This window comes from Rhincodon typus, chromosome 20 (assembly GCF_021869965.1).
Source record: "Rhincodon typus isolate 14 chromosome 20, sRhiTyp1.1, whole genome shotgun sequence".
Classification (NCBI taxonomy): Eukaryota; Metazoa; Chordata; class Chondrichthyes; order Orectolobiformes; family Rhincodontidae; genus Rhincodon; species Rhincodon typus.
Genome location: NC_063351.1, coordinates 15,937,438 through 15,951,556, shown reverse-complemented (window position 1 = coordinate 15,951,556; position 14,119 = coordinate 15,937,438). Strand labels below are relative to the sequence as shown.

General features: G+C 39.9%; 1 protein-coding gene across 1 annotated transcript in view; it reads right to left on the bottom strand.

The window, feature by feature from the left end:
• The window catches only part of marchf5 (membrane-associated ring finger (C3HC4) 5), a 115,731-nt gene that overhangs the window by 7,726 nt on the left and 93,886 nt on the right, over positions 1-14,119 (bottom strand). The window contains exons 2-3 of the mRNA XM_048608835.1: positions 13,307-13,437; positions 11,797-11,980 (exon numbers count right to left, since the gene is read on the bottom strand). Coding sequence (XP_048464792.1) covers positions 11,797-11,980; positions 13,307-13,363 — 241 coding nt within the window. The 5' untranslated portion in view covers positions 13,364-13,437. The remainder of the gene's footprint in view (positions 1-11,796; positions 11,981-13,306; positions 13,438-14,119) is intronic.

Here is a 14,119-nt window from a genome sequence, read left to right as displayed (position 1 = left end):
AAGGAATGATGTGTTACTATAAAACCTATGCTTCTCCAACCTGACAAGCCCCATTTGCCCTTAAATCTTGCTTTATTATTTTAAGTTCCTCTGGCCTTTTGTCCAACCATTCCCTTCACTCCTCTACTCGTAATGCTGTCAAAACTGCGCTATTTAACCAAACATTTGCTCATCCCTCCTAGACCTTTGTTCTTTGGCCTGCTGTCCATTCTTCCCATTCATCAATTTGAAGCACGAGGTATGCAAATGTAAATTGTAATTATTGGTGTTTATGGTGTCAGTGCTGGCTCTCAGGCAGCATTCTCACCTGATGCAGGTGGTCATGGGTTTAAATCTCATTCCAGATACTCAGGCACATAATACAGGTGACACTTCAATTCAGTAAAAGAGCAGGTGCTGCACTATCGGAGGTTCCATATTTCAAATGGATCACTAACCTGCAGATCTATCTGCCTAGGCAGATGTCCAAAATCCCATGATACTATTCAAAGCAGGGGAAGGAAGTTCTCAGTTCCTGGAAAATATTTATCTCTTAGCCAGTATCTCTAAAACCAATTACCTAGTCTTTTATCTTAATATCATTTAGAGATCTTGCTATGTACAACTTGGTTATTACATTTCCTACAACTACAACAGTCACAAATCTGTTTGGAAGCACTTTGAGAAATCCTAAATAGCTGCAAACTTTTACTTTTTTCTTTACAGACATCTCTTGGCAATTCAAACATCAAATTGAAATATTGACGTTGGTTAGGCTACTTCTGGAATACCGTGTGCAATTCTGGTCTCCCGGCTATAGGAAGGATGTTGTGAAACTTGAAAGGGTTCAGAAAAGATTTCCAAGGATGTTACCAGGGTTGGAGGGTTTGAGCTGTAGGGAGAAGCTGAATAGGCTGGGGCTATTTTCCCTGGAGCGTTGGAGACTGAGGGGTGGCCTTATAGATGTTTATAAAATCATGAGGGGTATGGATAGGGTGAATAGCCAAGGTGTTTTCACTCAGGATGGGGGGAATCCAAAACTACAGGCCACAGGTTTATGGAGAGAGGAGAAAGATTTAAAAGGGACCTAGGGGGCAAATTTTTCACACAGAAGGTGGTGAGTGTACGGAACAAACTCCCAAAGGAAGTGGAGAAAGCTGGTAACAATTACAATGTTTAAAAGGCATCTGGATGGGTATATGAATAGGAAGGGTTTAGGAGGGATGTGCGACAAATGTTGGCAAATGGGACCAGATTTACTTAGTGTATCTGGTCAGCATGGACGAGTTGGACTGAAGGGTCTGTTTCTGTGCTATACAGCTGTATGGCTAAGTATAAATAGCAATTTGCAACATTAAAAAGGTCCCACAACAGCAATGAGATAAATAGTCCACAAGTCTTCGAACTCTCAACTTTCTGGCTCTGGACTGAGAGATTGCCAGGGCAACATAAAAGTCAAAACGATACCAGTCTTTAGCACAGGGGAATGTAGTATACATATTTAGAATAAAAAAAACAGATCCAATAATCAGATCATTGAAGGTAGAGATCAAGAATAAAAATGATTTGGAGCAAAGAGGAATGTTAATATATGAATAAAGAAACAGCAGTAAGTACATGAGAAAATTCAACTGCTCTTCAAATATACAATTCCTGGAATATTTAGGCATAAAGTGGTAAATAAAAAGACAACAGCACAGTGTGCTTTATAAAATGAAGCACACAGTACTACAATAATGATAAATTTGCATCAGACAGCAAGATCAAACTCAGAATATTGTAATTTTCTGAAGGGTCTCGACCCGAAACGTCAGCTTTCCTGCTCCTCTGATGCTGCTTGGCCTGCTGTGTTCATCCAGCTCTACACCGTGTTATCTCAGAACATTCTAAGTAGTTTTCAGTGTTCAATAATGTAAACAATAACAACCAGAGTGTACAATATCTAAAATTAGTTTGGCAGGATATGTAAACAGCAACATAGATTCAAATGGAAAGAAGCAATGAAAATGGCAAGTATGCAGTTAGTGAGCATGGAAGATACTGAAGTCAAAGCTAGAATACAGATCAGAGTTGCTCAGTGATGAACAGTATATACTTCAACGCAAGATAGCTTGTGAATAAGGCAGATATGTGGAGGTCACAATACACTAAGCAATTATAGGCCAAACAACCTAAACTCAGTGGGGGCAGATTAAAGTAAAAAAATTTTGAGTGACAATGTAAACGATCATTTAGGAGGGCAAGGACTGTTAAAAGTCACTCACTTCATTTTGAGTCAGCATGGTTTCTTTCAGTGAACCTTGCATCTGAATAACTCAAATGAATTTTTTTTTTGAGGTGGTAACAAGAAGATCGATGACAATAGCATGCTTGATGCAGGTTGCATAGATACAAATAATGTTTTCAACAAGATCCTACATGAAAGACTGGTCAGAAAAGCAAAAAAATAATGGCAGCAACTGAAGGACTGCTTCCAGTTTGGTTCCACAGGCCTCTGTACAGCATACATTGCATTTTGTGGTGTTCATCAATGATGTACACAAACACAGGGGGCATAATTAAGAAATTTGCAGACGATACAAATATTTGTTGCATGGTTGATATAGTGAAGCTGTAGACTGCAGAAACTGATTGATGGACTGACCAGTTGGGCAGAAAACTAGCAAGTGGAATTCAATCCAGAGAAGCAGAAGACAAAGCATTTGGGAACTTGGAGCACAAGTCAAGATATCCCCATAGGAAAGAAGACAGTTAGAAAAAGTGATCAAAGATATATAAATGATACTTTCTTTACTGGCCATACAGATGAAGAACAAGGCCAACAGGCCCTTCAATAACATAACGACTTCTGATTTTAACTTTAAGTCTACATTTTGCATATCCCTGATAATCTCTCCTCACCTCGGTAATCAAGAATCTTTTCACCTCAGCCTTAAAAATATTTAAAAATTCTGCATCCACTGCCTTTTGAAGGAAAGGAATTTCAAAAAGGCTTTGAACTTTCAGAGAAAATTTATTTTCCTTATTTGATTTGATTTATTATTGTCCCATATACAGAGATACAGTGAAATATCTCCATCTGAAAGCTCTTATAGCCAAGACGTAGAATACAACAGAATGGAGGGGTTGTGCGAGAACTGTGTCAAACTCAAGTCAGGACAAAGCTCGAGTAATGCTTACAATTGTGATCAATGCACTACAGGAAGAATGTCAATGCACTAGAGGAGTAAAGAGGAGATTTATGAAGAGCTGTGCAAGAGTACAAAGGCCTAGATTAGCACAGAGAGGAAGGTCCTGAAGTCAGTTAACAGAAAGATCAATGATCAGAGGACATAAATGTAAAGGAATCAGCAGAAGGATTGGAGGAACTTCTTTTTCCTGAACTTTAGAAGTCATTGTCTGAAAGAGTGGTAATGGTGGAATATCACCTCGTATCTTAAAATTACTCAGATATACATTTGACTCCGAACTTACAGCACTATGGAAAAGGAATTAGGCTTGCTTCTAGCTGCCACAAAAGCAATGAAATGACTTTTTTTAAAAACGCTGTAAATTTTAATATGTTATTATCAATAGATCGACCAGGAGTAGGAAGCTATAGTTAGGAGGATAGACTTGAGAGACTGGGATAATTATGATAGAGCAGAGAAGGATTTGTGGTGGTTGAATAGAATAAGGTTTCAAATATCATATCAGGATTTTATAGGATGACCTAGGAAGCATTTTTGCCTCTTCTGGAGTCTATGAAGAGGCTAATAAATTAAGATCACCAAGAGTGAGGATAAGTGGTGGTGGTTTTGGAACAATTTGAAACAGAGAGACAAAGATGCATGCTACCGCATCTTTTAAGGAAGTAGTAAATCAACATTTGAAGAGAAGGAATATACAGAACAATTAGGAGATGGTTTGATCTTGGATGCTCTAACAAAAAGAGCCAATATCGACACAATGGGACCTCCTGAACTGCAATGTTTTAGTTTTACTTCTTTGATAGCATTTAAAGTCTGGTGGAAAATAGTCATATCTCTTTCGAAAATAAGCATAAATACCATGATCCTCACTCTTGGGGAACAAAAACAGCCTTACAGCCCAACCTGTAGGTATAGTGCACTTATAGAACACTACTTTCACTGAGGAAAATAATGTCAAAACCTTATACAGGAAGTTATTGGGCTGCCATATTAATTTGTTCCAACTATCTTTTGAAGTAGTATTGCCTGGAGTAAAAAGCAGCAAACGTATGCTTAGCACCAGAAAGAATCAAAGCCATAGCTGGATAATTAAAAATGACTATCCCTGCAATCAATTTTTTCAACCTTCATAAAACTGCAGCAAGCCAGTCACAGCAAACCAATCACAAGCTAACTGATTCGCACTCTTTCTTCAGGGCAAAAATCGGTACAGCTCTGTATTTCTAATGTGATCCTTGTAAATCTTACTTGCATCCTCTTTAGTGCCTCAACACATGTTTGACAATGACTACAATTGTACCAAGTTGTTCCACTCCTCCATTCTTTGGAACTATTTTAGGTCTACTCATTATTATTTTCTGTTATCCTCCAACATAGGTTTTTTTTGTGATAAAACCATCCCCAAATATTTCAATTGTGCTTCAGGCTTGAACCTTCATCCAACATGAATTATTTTGCTAAAATTTAAGTTCTTTACTGCAAACATTATTGCGGCTCATACCAAAATATCCTCTTTTATAAAAGGGAGAAAATGAGGCCTGTTAAATTTTTTCTCTGAAGTTAGATTGGAGCGATTTGTAGCATCTTTCTTACCCTGTAATACATGCTCTCAAACTTTAATCATTTTAAAAATATTATTTAACTGGAGGCAGTTCAGAGAAGGTTAACTAGGATGATCCCTGTTATGGAGGGATTGTGTTATGAACAAAGGCTAAACAAGTTGGGACTCTACACATTACAGTTTAGAAGAATGAGAGGTGAACTTATTGAAACACAAGATTCTTAAAAGGGCTTGACAGGGTAAATGCTGAGAAGATGTGTCTCCTCATGGGAAGGAGTGTTGGACCAGGGGAAGAGTCAATTTAAGACTGAGATAAGGAGGAATTTCATCTGAGGGTTGAGGATCTTTGGAACTCCTGGCCACAAAATGTAGAGGCAGTGCTTGCAAATATTTAAATTATATATCTCCTCCTTTATTAGTAAGAGAAACAAGGATTTTGGCAAAAAGGCAGGAAAAGTGGACATGATGAGTGTTAGATCAGCCATGATCTTATTGAATGGCAGAGAAGGCTCAAGCAGCCAAACAGCCTACTCCTGCTCCTATTTCTTATGGTCTACATGGTGACCAATGCAGAACATAATATTTCACTCTCGGCTTCATGCTAAAGAAATGGCACCAACCATTAAAAAATTAAAACCATCTTCATTTAGGAAGCATTGAACAAGATGTGTCATAGGGAGCATGCATTTTACTGCTCAAACTGGTCACACAGCTTTCTCAGAAAATCGAATATTCCAACAAAAAAAAAGTAGCAAAGACATTGTCAAGCAAAGCATTTTTGTGGAATTTTATTCTTGGCTTCTGTAAAGATTTAGTATTGCTGCAAAAAGATAAATTACTTTAATTTCTGACAACAACAGCAACTACAGAATGGTTGGCTTTCACCTGACCTATAGTTGTCTACTTGCAATCATTACATCAGATTTGGCAAGGAAGGAAGGACTAGAATGGGCCACAAAAAGTTGTAAATATTACCACCCAAAATTGAAATGGGCTAAAGAACAATGCAACAAATAAGGCAATTCTATAGACTAGAAATAGAATAGCTGCTCCATAACCAGCAAAAAAAATCCAAAAGAGTGTTGTCAAATTAAAGTTATTAAAAGAGGCACAAAGTAATTCAATTTCCTTCCTGGAGTGTAGTCAAAGTCATTTTTAACTGCGATGTGGGAATAGTTCAGTGACAAAAATGCTTGGATTGTTAGGCCTCCGGAAAAATTATAGAAGAAGCACCAACAGAATTGATCTTTAGTGCTGACATTAATCCTCCAAGTTGGCAATGTAACAGCTGCTGCAGTCACATTATAAGATTCCATCAATTTCTTGTCTTTCCTGTCGAACACCTTCCAAATCATGCAAATGCCTGGCAGCTCTGCCCATGGTATGCACAGCATTAACCATTATTTGATGAATTAGAGCAGTGTATTTGGAACACTGTTGAGAAATTTCTAAATTGATCAGTGGTTATCCAGTTGAATTGTTTCAAACATTTAAATGGATCCAAGCAACCACTGGGATTAATGTCAGAAGGACACACCTACGTTAAAGATTTGACAGCAGGACTTTCCTGATATTCCAACTTATGTGTAACAAATCATCTCATGTTTAGTCACAATCATATTTAAAATAACATTAAAACCGCTAGATTAAATCTTGAAATCAAAGCATGTTAAGACAAGTTTTTTTATATCAAAGATAGTAGGAACTGCAGATGCTGGAGAATCCGAGACAACAAGGTGCAGGGCTGGATGAACACAGCAGGCCAAGCAGCATCATAGGAGCAGAGAGGCTGACGTTTCGGGCCTAGACCCTTCATCAGAAAAGGGGGAGGGGAAGGGGGTTTTGAAATAAATAGGGAGAGAGTGGGAGGCGGATAGAAGAGGGATAGAGGAGAGGATAGGTGGAGAGGAAACAAACAGGTCGAAGAGGCGGGGATGGGGCCAGGAAAGGTGAGTGTAGGTAGGGAGTTAGGAAGGGGATAGGTCAGTCCAGGGAGGACGGACAGGTCAAGGGGGCGGGATGAGGTTGGTCGGTAGGAGATGGAGGTGCGGCTTGAGGTGGGAGGAGGGGATAGGTGGGAGGAAGAACAGGTTAGGGAGGCAGGGACGAGTTGGACTGGTTTTGGGATGCGGTGGGGGGAGGGGAGATTTTGAAACTTGTGAAATCCACATTGATACCATTGGGCTGCAGGGTTCCCAAGCGGAATATGAGTTGCTGTTCCTGCAACCTTCGGGTGGCATCGTTGTGGCACTGCAGGAGGCCCAGGATGGACATGTCGTCTGAGGAATGGGAGGGGGAGTTGAAATGGTTCGCGACTGGGAGGTGCAGTTGTTTGTTGCGAACCGAGCGTAAGTGTTCTGCAAAGCGGTCCCCGAGTCTCCGCTTGGTTTCCCCGATGTAGAGGAAGCCACACCGGGTACAGCGGATGCAGTAACTTGTATTCAGATAGCACCTTTAACAAAATAAAACATTCCAAGGCATTACAAAGCTAGATTTGACACTGAGTCACATAAGGCCGGTAAAGAGTAAACCACAATGTTCACATAAAGAGCTATGCTGGATGGAAGGACGGAGGGAAAACAGGAGGAGGTTTGTGGAGAAAATTCCAGAGTTTAAGGCCTAGGAAGCTGAAAGCAGAGTCAGAGTCAACAATTGATCTGATTACTCCACATTCCCACTTCCCTCCCAACTCCTCCCCCATATTAACCTTGCAATCTTATGCTCAGAAATCTTTGCCTTAAAAATGTTCAAAAACTCTGCTTCCACCATTTTCTGAAGGGAGTTGCAGAGAAGGCGGTGGGGGGAAGATGGTCGTGGTGGCGGTGGGGCAGCAGCGGCGGGGAGGATGACAGTTCCGCTGGTAGAGTCCACAAAGTTGAAAGCTGAAGCAGTAGCGGATGAGTTGGACAGGAATGACAGGTATGAAGTTCAGCAGCATAGAAAGAAAGGAAATTTGGGATTATTGAACCAGATTACAAACAAGTCACATTTTAAATCGCATTATAAAAGCATACTGTAATTTCCAGCCATCAGTAACTTTTTTTTAAGTTTGCTTGTGGAACACAGGCATCACTGGCAAGGCCAGCATTTATTGCCTATCCACAATACCCCAGTGGGGACAGCAAGCTCCCTTTCTGAATTGCTGTCATCCTTGTAGCATAAGTACACCCACAGTGTTGCTAGGGAGGGTGGCTAGGATTATGAACCAGTGACAAAACGGAAAATACACACCTTCAAATCTGTGGGTGGCTTGGAGAGGAACTTGCAGGTGGTGTTCCCAAGCTGTTCCTACCCTTGTTCATCTAGGCTTGAAAAAGGTCATATTGAATAAAGTTGCAGCACATCTTGTGGATGGTACACACTGCAGTCACAGTAAGATACTGGAGAGTCTGCCAATCATATGGACTATATTTTCTGTATGTTGTGAAGTTTCTTGAGCACTGTTGAGCACTCATTCAGGCTAATGAAAGGTATTCATACTATAGAGTTGTGCCTTGCAGATGTTGAAAAGGTCAGGATCTAAGTCACTTGATGAAAGATGACCTGCTGTTGTAGCCATAGTATTTACATGGTTGCTCCCGTTATGCTTCTGATAAACGGTGATTCAAGAAACTGGCGGCATGGAATTTGGAGATGATAATTCTGTTGAATTCCAGGTGTTATGACTCTTGTTGAAGATGTTTATTTGGGGTAAAATAATGCTAGGCAATGTACTTCCCACTTACCCAGGTCTACTCTTCATTATTTGAAGAGTTGTGTATGGAACTAAACACTCTGCAATCACCAGCTAATATTTCCACTTTTGTTCTTACAATGGAGGAAAGTTATTGACACACTATATTGAAAATAGTCAGATTAACAACACTGGGTTCACCTCCAACAACCACAGCTATCTATTTTTGCACTAGGTACAACTCCATAAAACAGATCAACCTATACAAGTTGCAAACTGAAAAGCTTGATTAAAATCTGTTATGAACTTGAATGGGTAGACCATTAAACCTGAAATTGAGTAGAATATTACACAGTTGGAGGAGTGCTGCCTCGATGTCAAGGAAGCCTGGTAAAATTTAAATGGAGGGAAACATTTCCATTGATTGAAGTTTTACCTAATACAAATAATTCATGATTACTGAAGGTCAAGCATGCCAGCCCAAGGACATCATTTCAGAAGTTCATGTGGGCAGTATCCTGGCCCTAATCATCTTCAGTTGCTTCAATGATCCCCTTCCGTGAAACAAATCAGAAGTGGATGTTTGCTGATGATTCTTGTGTTCATTTCCAATTGCAACTCCTCACCTAATGAAGCAATTTGTACCCACATGCAGCGAGGCACAGACAACATTCAGGCTTGGGCTATTTAATTGGCAAGTCACTCTCACTTCACGTCTGTGATTCAGTTCTTTTGGCCATGTTTAGATCAAAGCTGGAAACAGATCTGGAGCCACGTAGGTCTGGCAGAACTCAAAATGAGCAATTGCTGCTTGATAGCACTATCAACATCTTTCGTCATTTGACTGATGATTGTGCAGATTGGTGGGATAGCAAAATAGTTCTGAACTTGGGTCTTCGTACTATGGCCAGTATGCTGTTAGGGCTCAGATTTTGATGCATTAAAAGAGCTCATCCATTTCTTGGTTGTCACATGGAATGACTCAAATTGGTTAAAAACTGGTTTCTATGGTGGTGGGAACCGCTGGAAGCTATGGTGGAAGTGAATCATTCCCTCAATACTTCTGACTGAAGATGGTTGCAGACACTTCAGCTTTGCCATTTACACTCAGGTGCTGGGTTCCACAATCATCAAGGATGGAGATGTTCATACGGTCTCCTCTTCCCTTTACGTGTTTTATTGTCCAGCACCATATATGACTGGGTACACAAGTCTGCAGATCTTTGATCGGATTTGTTGGTTGTATAATGACTTGCTTTGATCAACAACATGCCGCTTCATCTATTGCCAGGATGGCAGCTCCTTATTAAGTATGCACGGTGCCACACTTGTCATGCTCTTCTACACCCTTCACTGAAGTAGCATTTATTCCCCAGCTTGACAGTAATTGGACAGTGCTAGGGCATGACTTCACAGATTTTGTTAGGATACAGTTGTGCTGCTGATTGCCCACAACAACTCATGGATGTTCAGTTTTAAACAGAAAAATCTTCTGATTCACTCATTTAGAATGGGGATGGTGCCGCACAACACAAATGGGATGGTGTCCTCAGTGCCAAGATCAATTTCAATCTTCAGAAGTATGGTAGTGATCAATCCTCCTAATACCATCATGGAGAGATGCAATTGTGAAATGTAGATTGGCAAGGTTGATGTCAAGTACGCTTTTCCTTTGTATTGCGATACAAGCTCTCTGTCTAGCAATCATGTGCTTCAGGAGACAGCCATTTGGTCATGCTACCAAACCACTCGTGATGACGTAGCATAGAACTTCCTATCCGAGTACATACTGTGTCCTTGACATCTTCAGTGTTACTTTCATTTGGCATTCAACATGGAATAGTACTGATTTTGTCAAGTGAGGGGTAGCAGTATGGTAATCATCGGTAGATTCCCTTGCTCGTGGTTAACCTGATTCCATGAGAATTATTGGAGTTAGGATTCAATGCAATTAATTCTCAGGGTTACGCTCTCTCTCTACGTAAATCAAATTGGGTGACCTTGAGAGGATCGGCCCTGATTGTGGAATGGGAATAACAATGAAAGGAACTGGGATATTCCTTTAAAACATGATTCTGAGTGTATCAGGCTGTTGCTTGACTAGTTTGTTAGACAGATCTCCCTAGCTGTTAATGAGGACTTTTCAGCGTTAACTGGGCTGGTATACCTTACTTCATCTTCTCTAATACCATGGTTATTGCCATGTAATTCATCCTTTTCTTTTTGTTTATAGTGGTTTCTTACAACTGTGTCGCTTGCAAGACTTTCTCAGAGGCACTTAAGAACAAATGATAATGCTGTGGATCTCAAGTCACGTACAGGCCAGACTGGGTAAGGGTAGCAGATTTTCTTCTTAAATGACATTGGTACACCAGATGGGCTTTCACAACAATTGAATAGTTTTATGGTCATGATTATTAACAAATAAAAATCTTTATTCCAGATTTATACAATTAACTATTTAAATTCCCCACCTACTGTTGGATTGAATAGCATCACAGATGTCACAGAAAAAGGCCCTTCAGACCAGTGAGCCTGAGCCATTCAAAAACAACCACCTATCTATTCTAATCCCATTTTCCAGCACTTGCCTGCAACCTTGTATGGCTTTGCATTACAAGTGTATATCTGAACACTTCTTAAACGTCATGAGGGTTTCTGCCTCTACCACCCTTATAGGCAGCGAGTCCAGGTTCCCACCACTCTTTGAGTGAAAATGTTTTTCCCTTACATCACGTCTAAACCTCCTACCTTTACCTAAAGGTATGTCCTATGATCACTTATCCCTCCAAAGGGGAAAGGTTTCTTCCTGTCTGTGCTCCTCAAACTTTTGTTCATCCTCCCTCAACCTCCTCTGCTCCAAGGAGAACAAACTCAGTCAGTCCAATCTCTCTTCATTGCTAAAACACTTTTCATTTCAGGCAACATCCTGGTAAACCTCCTCTGCACCCTCTCCAGTGCAATACCATCCCACCTAAATTGTGGACCCAAGCTTGTGTCAATGGATCCTCTGTCCAGGCCTCTGGATTACTGGTCCATAATGTAACTAGTCCATTAGTGCACCCTTTAAATCCAATTTATATATGTTATATGATACCTGTAAAAACCACAGAATAGGAGGACAACCTGGGTACTCTGTATTTTGATCAAAGTTGCATTAATTTTGTAACTTATGCCCTGGACATTCTTATCCATACGAATGAAGGAATGGGGTGGAGTACAGACTGCAGGTTAATATACATACTCAAAAAGACAAGTAACCCATATCAGTGACCAGTTTTTGTAAGTCTTCATAAGAAGCATGCATTATTTTAAAAATAAAAGAAACATGATTTGGTTGTCTGAAAAACAAACACATTTCCTAAATACTTTGCTAGATTCATTTGAATTACCTGGAAAGATACTGTTTAAAATCTGTAACTTATTGGAGTATTTTCGCCACAGTCTCAGGACATAGTCCTCCCAACGAATCATCTTGCCCAAAATGAGCATAACTGGAATGGTTGGAAGTCCAATCAAAAGGAACAACGGGTCAGCTCTCTCCATGACGTCTAAGCCTTCTTTATGTCCCACAACCTTAACAATGCAAAATTCTACATTATGCATAACAATAATAATTTGGCTAATAATGACAAATAGATCAGAGATCAGACAGATGGAAGGTAATCAAATCAATGCTTGTCTAATGAATATCATTATTATGTAGAAATTTCAGAATTTTTTAAGATTTCATAAAAGCAAAAGAAGTGATCCTGCAGTGTTTCACATCGATAACTGGTGAATGTGTATACTCATGTGGGAGTGAAAAAAATCTAGAATTAAAACAGATGTTATATGCATATGGATTACACAGTTAATCTAGCAGTGGTTCTTAATAAAATACAGCTAACTGTAGAGAACTTCTCAGTAATATGTTACAAGCTACCTACCACTGATTAGTTCACCAAAACTATTCTTTCGTTCTGTGCTACACGAACATCATCATCATCATCATCACAAACAGTTCAAAAAACAAGGTGAAGATGAAATATAATGTGAGAGGTTAATAATGTTGCTTTTAAGATCAGAAAAGCTTCTAAAAAAAAGACATGATACCTATAAATGTTCAGAGAGTCTCAGGTGTGTGCTTACACAAGGAACTCAAAGTTAGCATGCAATTAGGAAGGAAAACAACACAATAGCAGTTATTGAAGTATGCAGAAAGAGAAATCTTGCTACAATTGTACACAGAGTTTTGAAAAACCACACTGAGTACTTGTGAAACTTTAGTCCTTTACTATGTTGGAGGCAGTACTATAAAGGTTCACTAGATTGACATCATAGGGTTGTCCTACGATGCTGGGCTTAGTAAGGTGGGCCTATATTCACTGGAGTTTAGAAGAATGAGGGGTGACTTCACAATATACAAAATTCTGAAGGGGTTTGACTGTGTGGACAAAGAAGGTGCTTCTGTTGGTTGGACAATCTAGAACACAGGGGCAGAATCTCAGATTAAGGGGCCGATCATTTAGGACGGAGAAGAAGAAAGATTTCATCACACAAAGGGCCATGAATGTTGAGAGTTCACTTCCTCAATGGGCTGTGGATGCTTCATCACTGAATATGCTTAAATCAAGAATAGATAGATTTTTGGTCTCTCAGGAATCAAGGTTTATGGGGACGAAGGGGGGCTTCAGAGAAGAGAGCTGAAGCCCAAGATAAACCATGATTGGACCGAATGGCAGAACAGGCTTGAGAGCCTGTAGGGCTTATCCTACTTTTTGTGCTGTGTTGACCAATAACTGTACCCCAAAATGTGTTTTATCTAGATGTCAGATTTGCTGTTGGCATGCTATACATTTGTCAAAGCGTATCCAAACAAACAAAAAAGTCCAAGATCATGTACAAGTTACTGTATATTACCTGCATAACGGTCACAGCTCCATACGTGACAGCTGTCCAATAGATTGAACCCACCATGATTCCAGCTGCAGCAAACGGGCATGCTTTGGAGATGAGGCGGTCTGCAAGATCCAACACATAAACAACTGGACCTAAAACAAGGTGAAAATTGTAACAATGTAGACTAAAACACGTTTACAATAAAATAAATAAATGAGAAATTGTCACACCTACACTTACAACAAGAAAGTCACCACCCTCTGGCAACCTTTTTAGTCCCTGTTCCAGAGGAACTCTGATGTGGTTTTTCTTTTTTTTAAAGAAAAACTCTTCACAGAATTAATCAGCAACCATCTGACTTTATATTGAAAATCTAATTTCCAAAAGTGATGTTAATATATGTAAATGATACACCTTTGTTCACACATTGGAAAACTATGATGATTCAAATCACAGTTCCACCTTTTGAGACACTCCCTCCTTTTTGCAGGTCTTTTCTATTTGCCAATAGGGCACAAATGATGCAAATTGCAATCTTGGTGTTAGAAAGAAGATACAATGCTGCATTTTTCTCTCTGAAATGGCACGCTGATTGAAACTACTTTACTTTGTTACATTAAAAGGTTGATCCTGAATCTTACAATTTGGGATACAGAAGGAGACCAACTGTCTGAGTTGGGATAACAAGGTGTAGAGCTGGATGAACACAGCAGGCCAAGCAGCAGAGGAGCAGGAAAGCTGACGTTTTGGGCCATCTGAAAAATTTTCTGAATAAGGGTCTAGGGCCGAAATGTCAGCTTTCCTGCTCCTCTGATGCTGCTTGGCCTGCTGTGT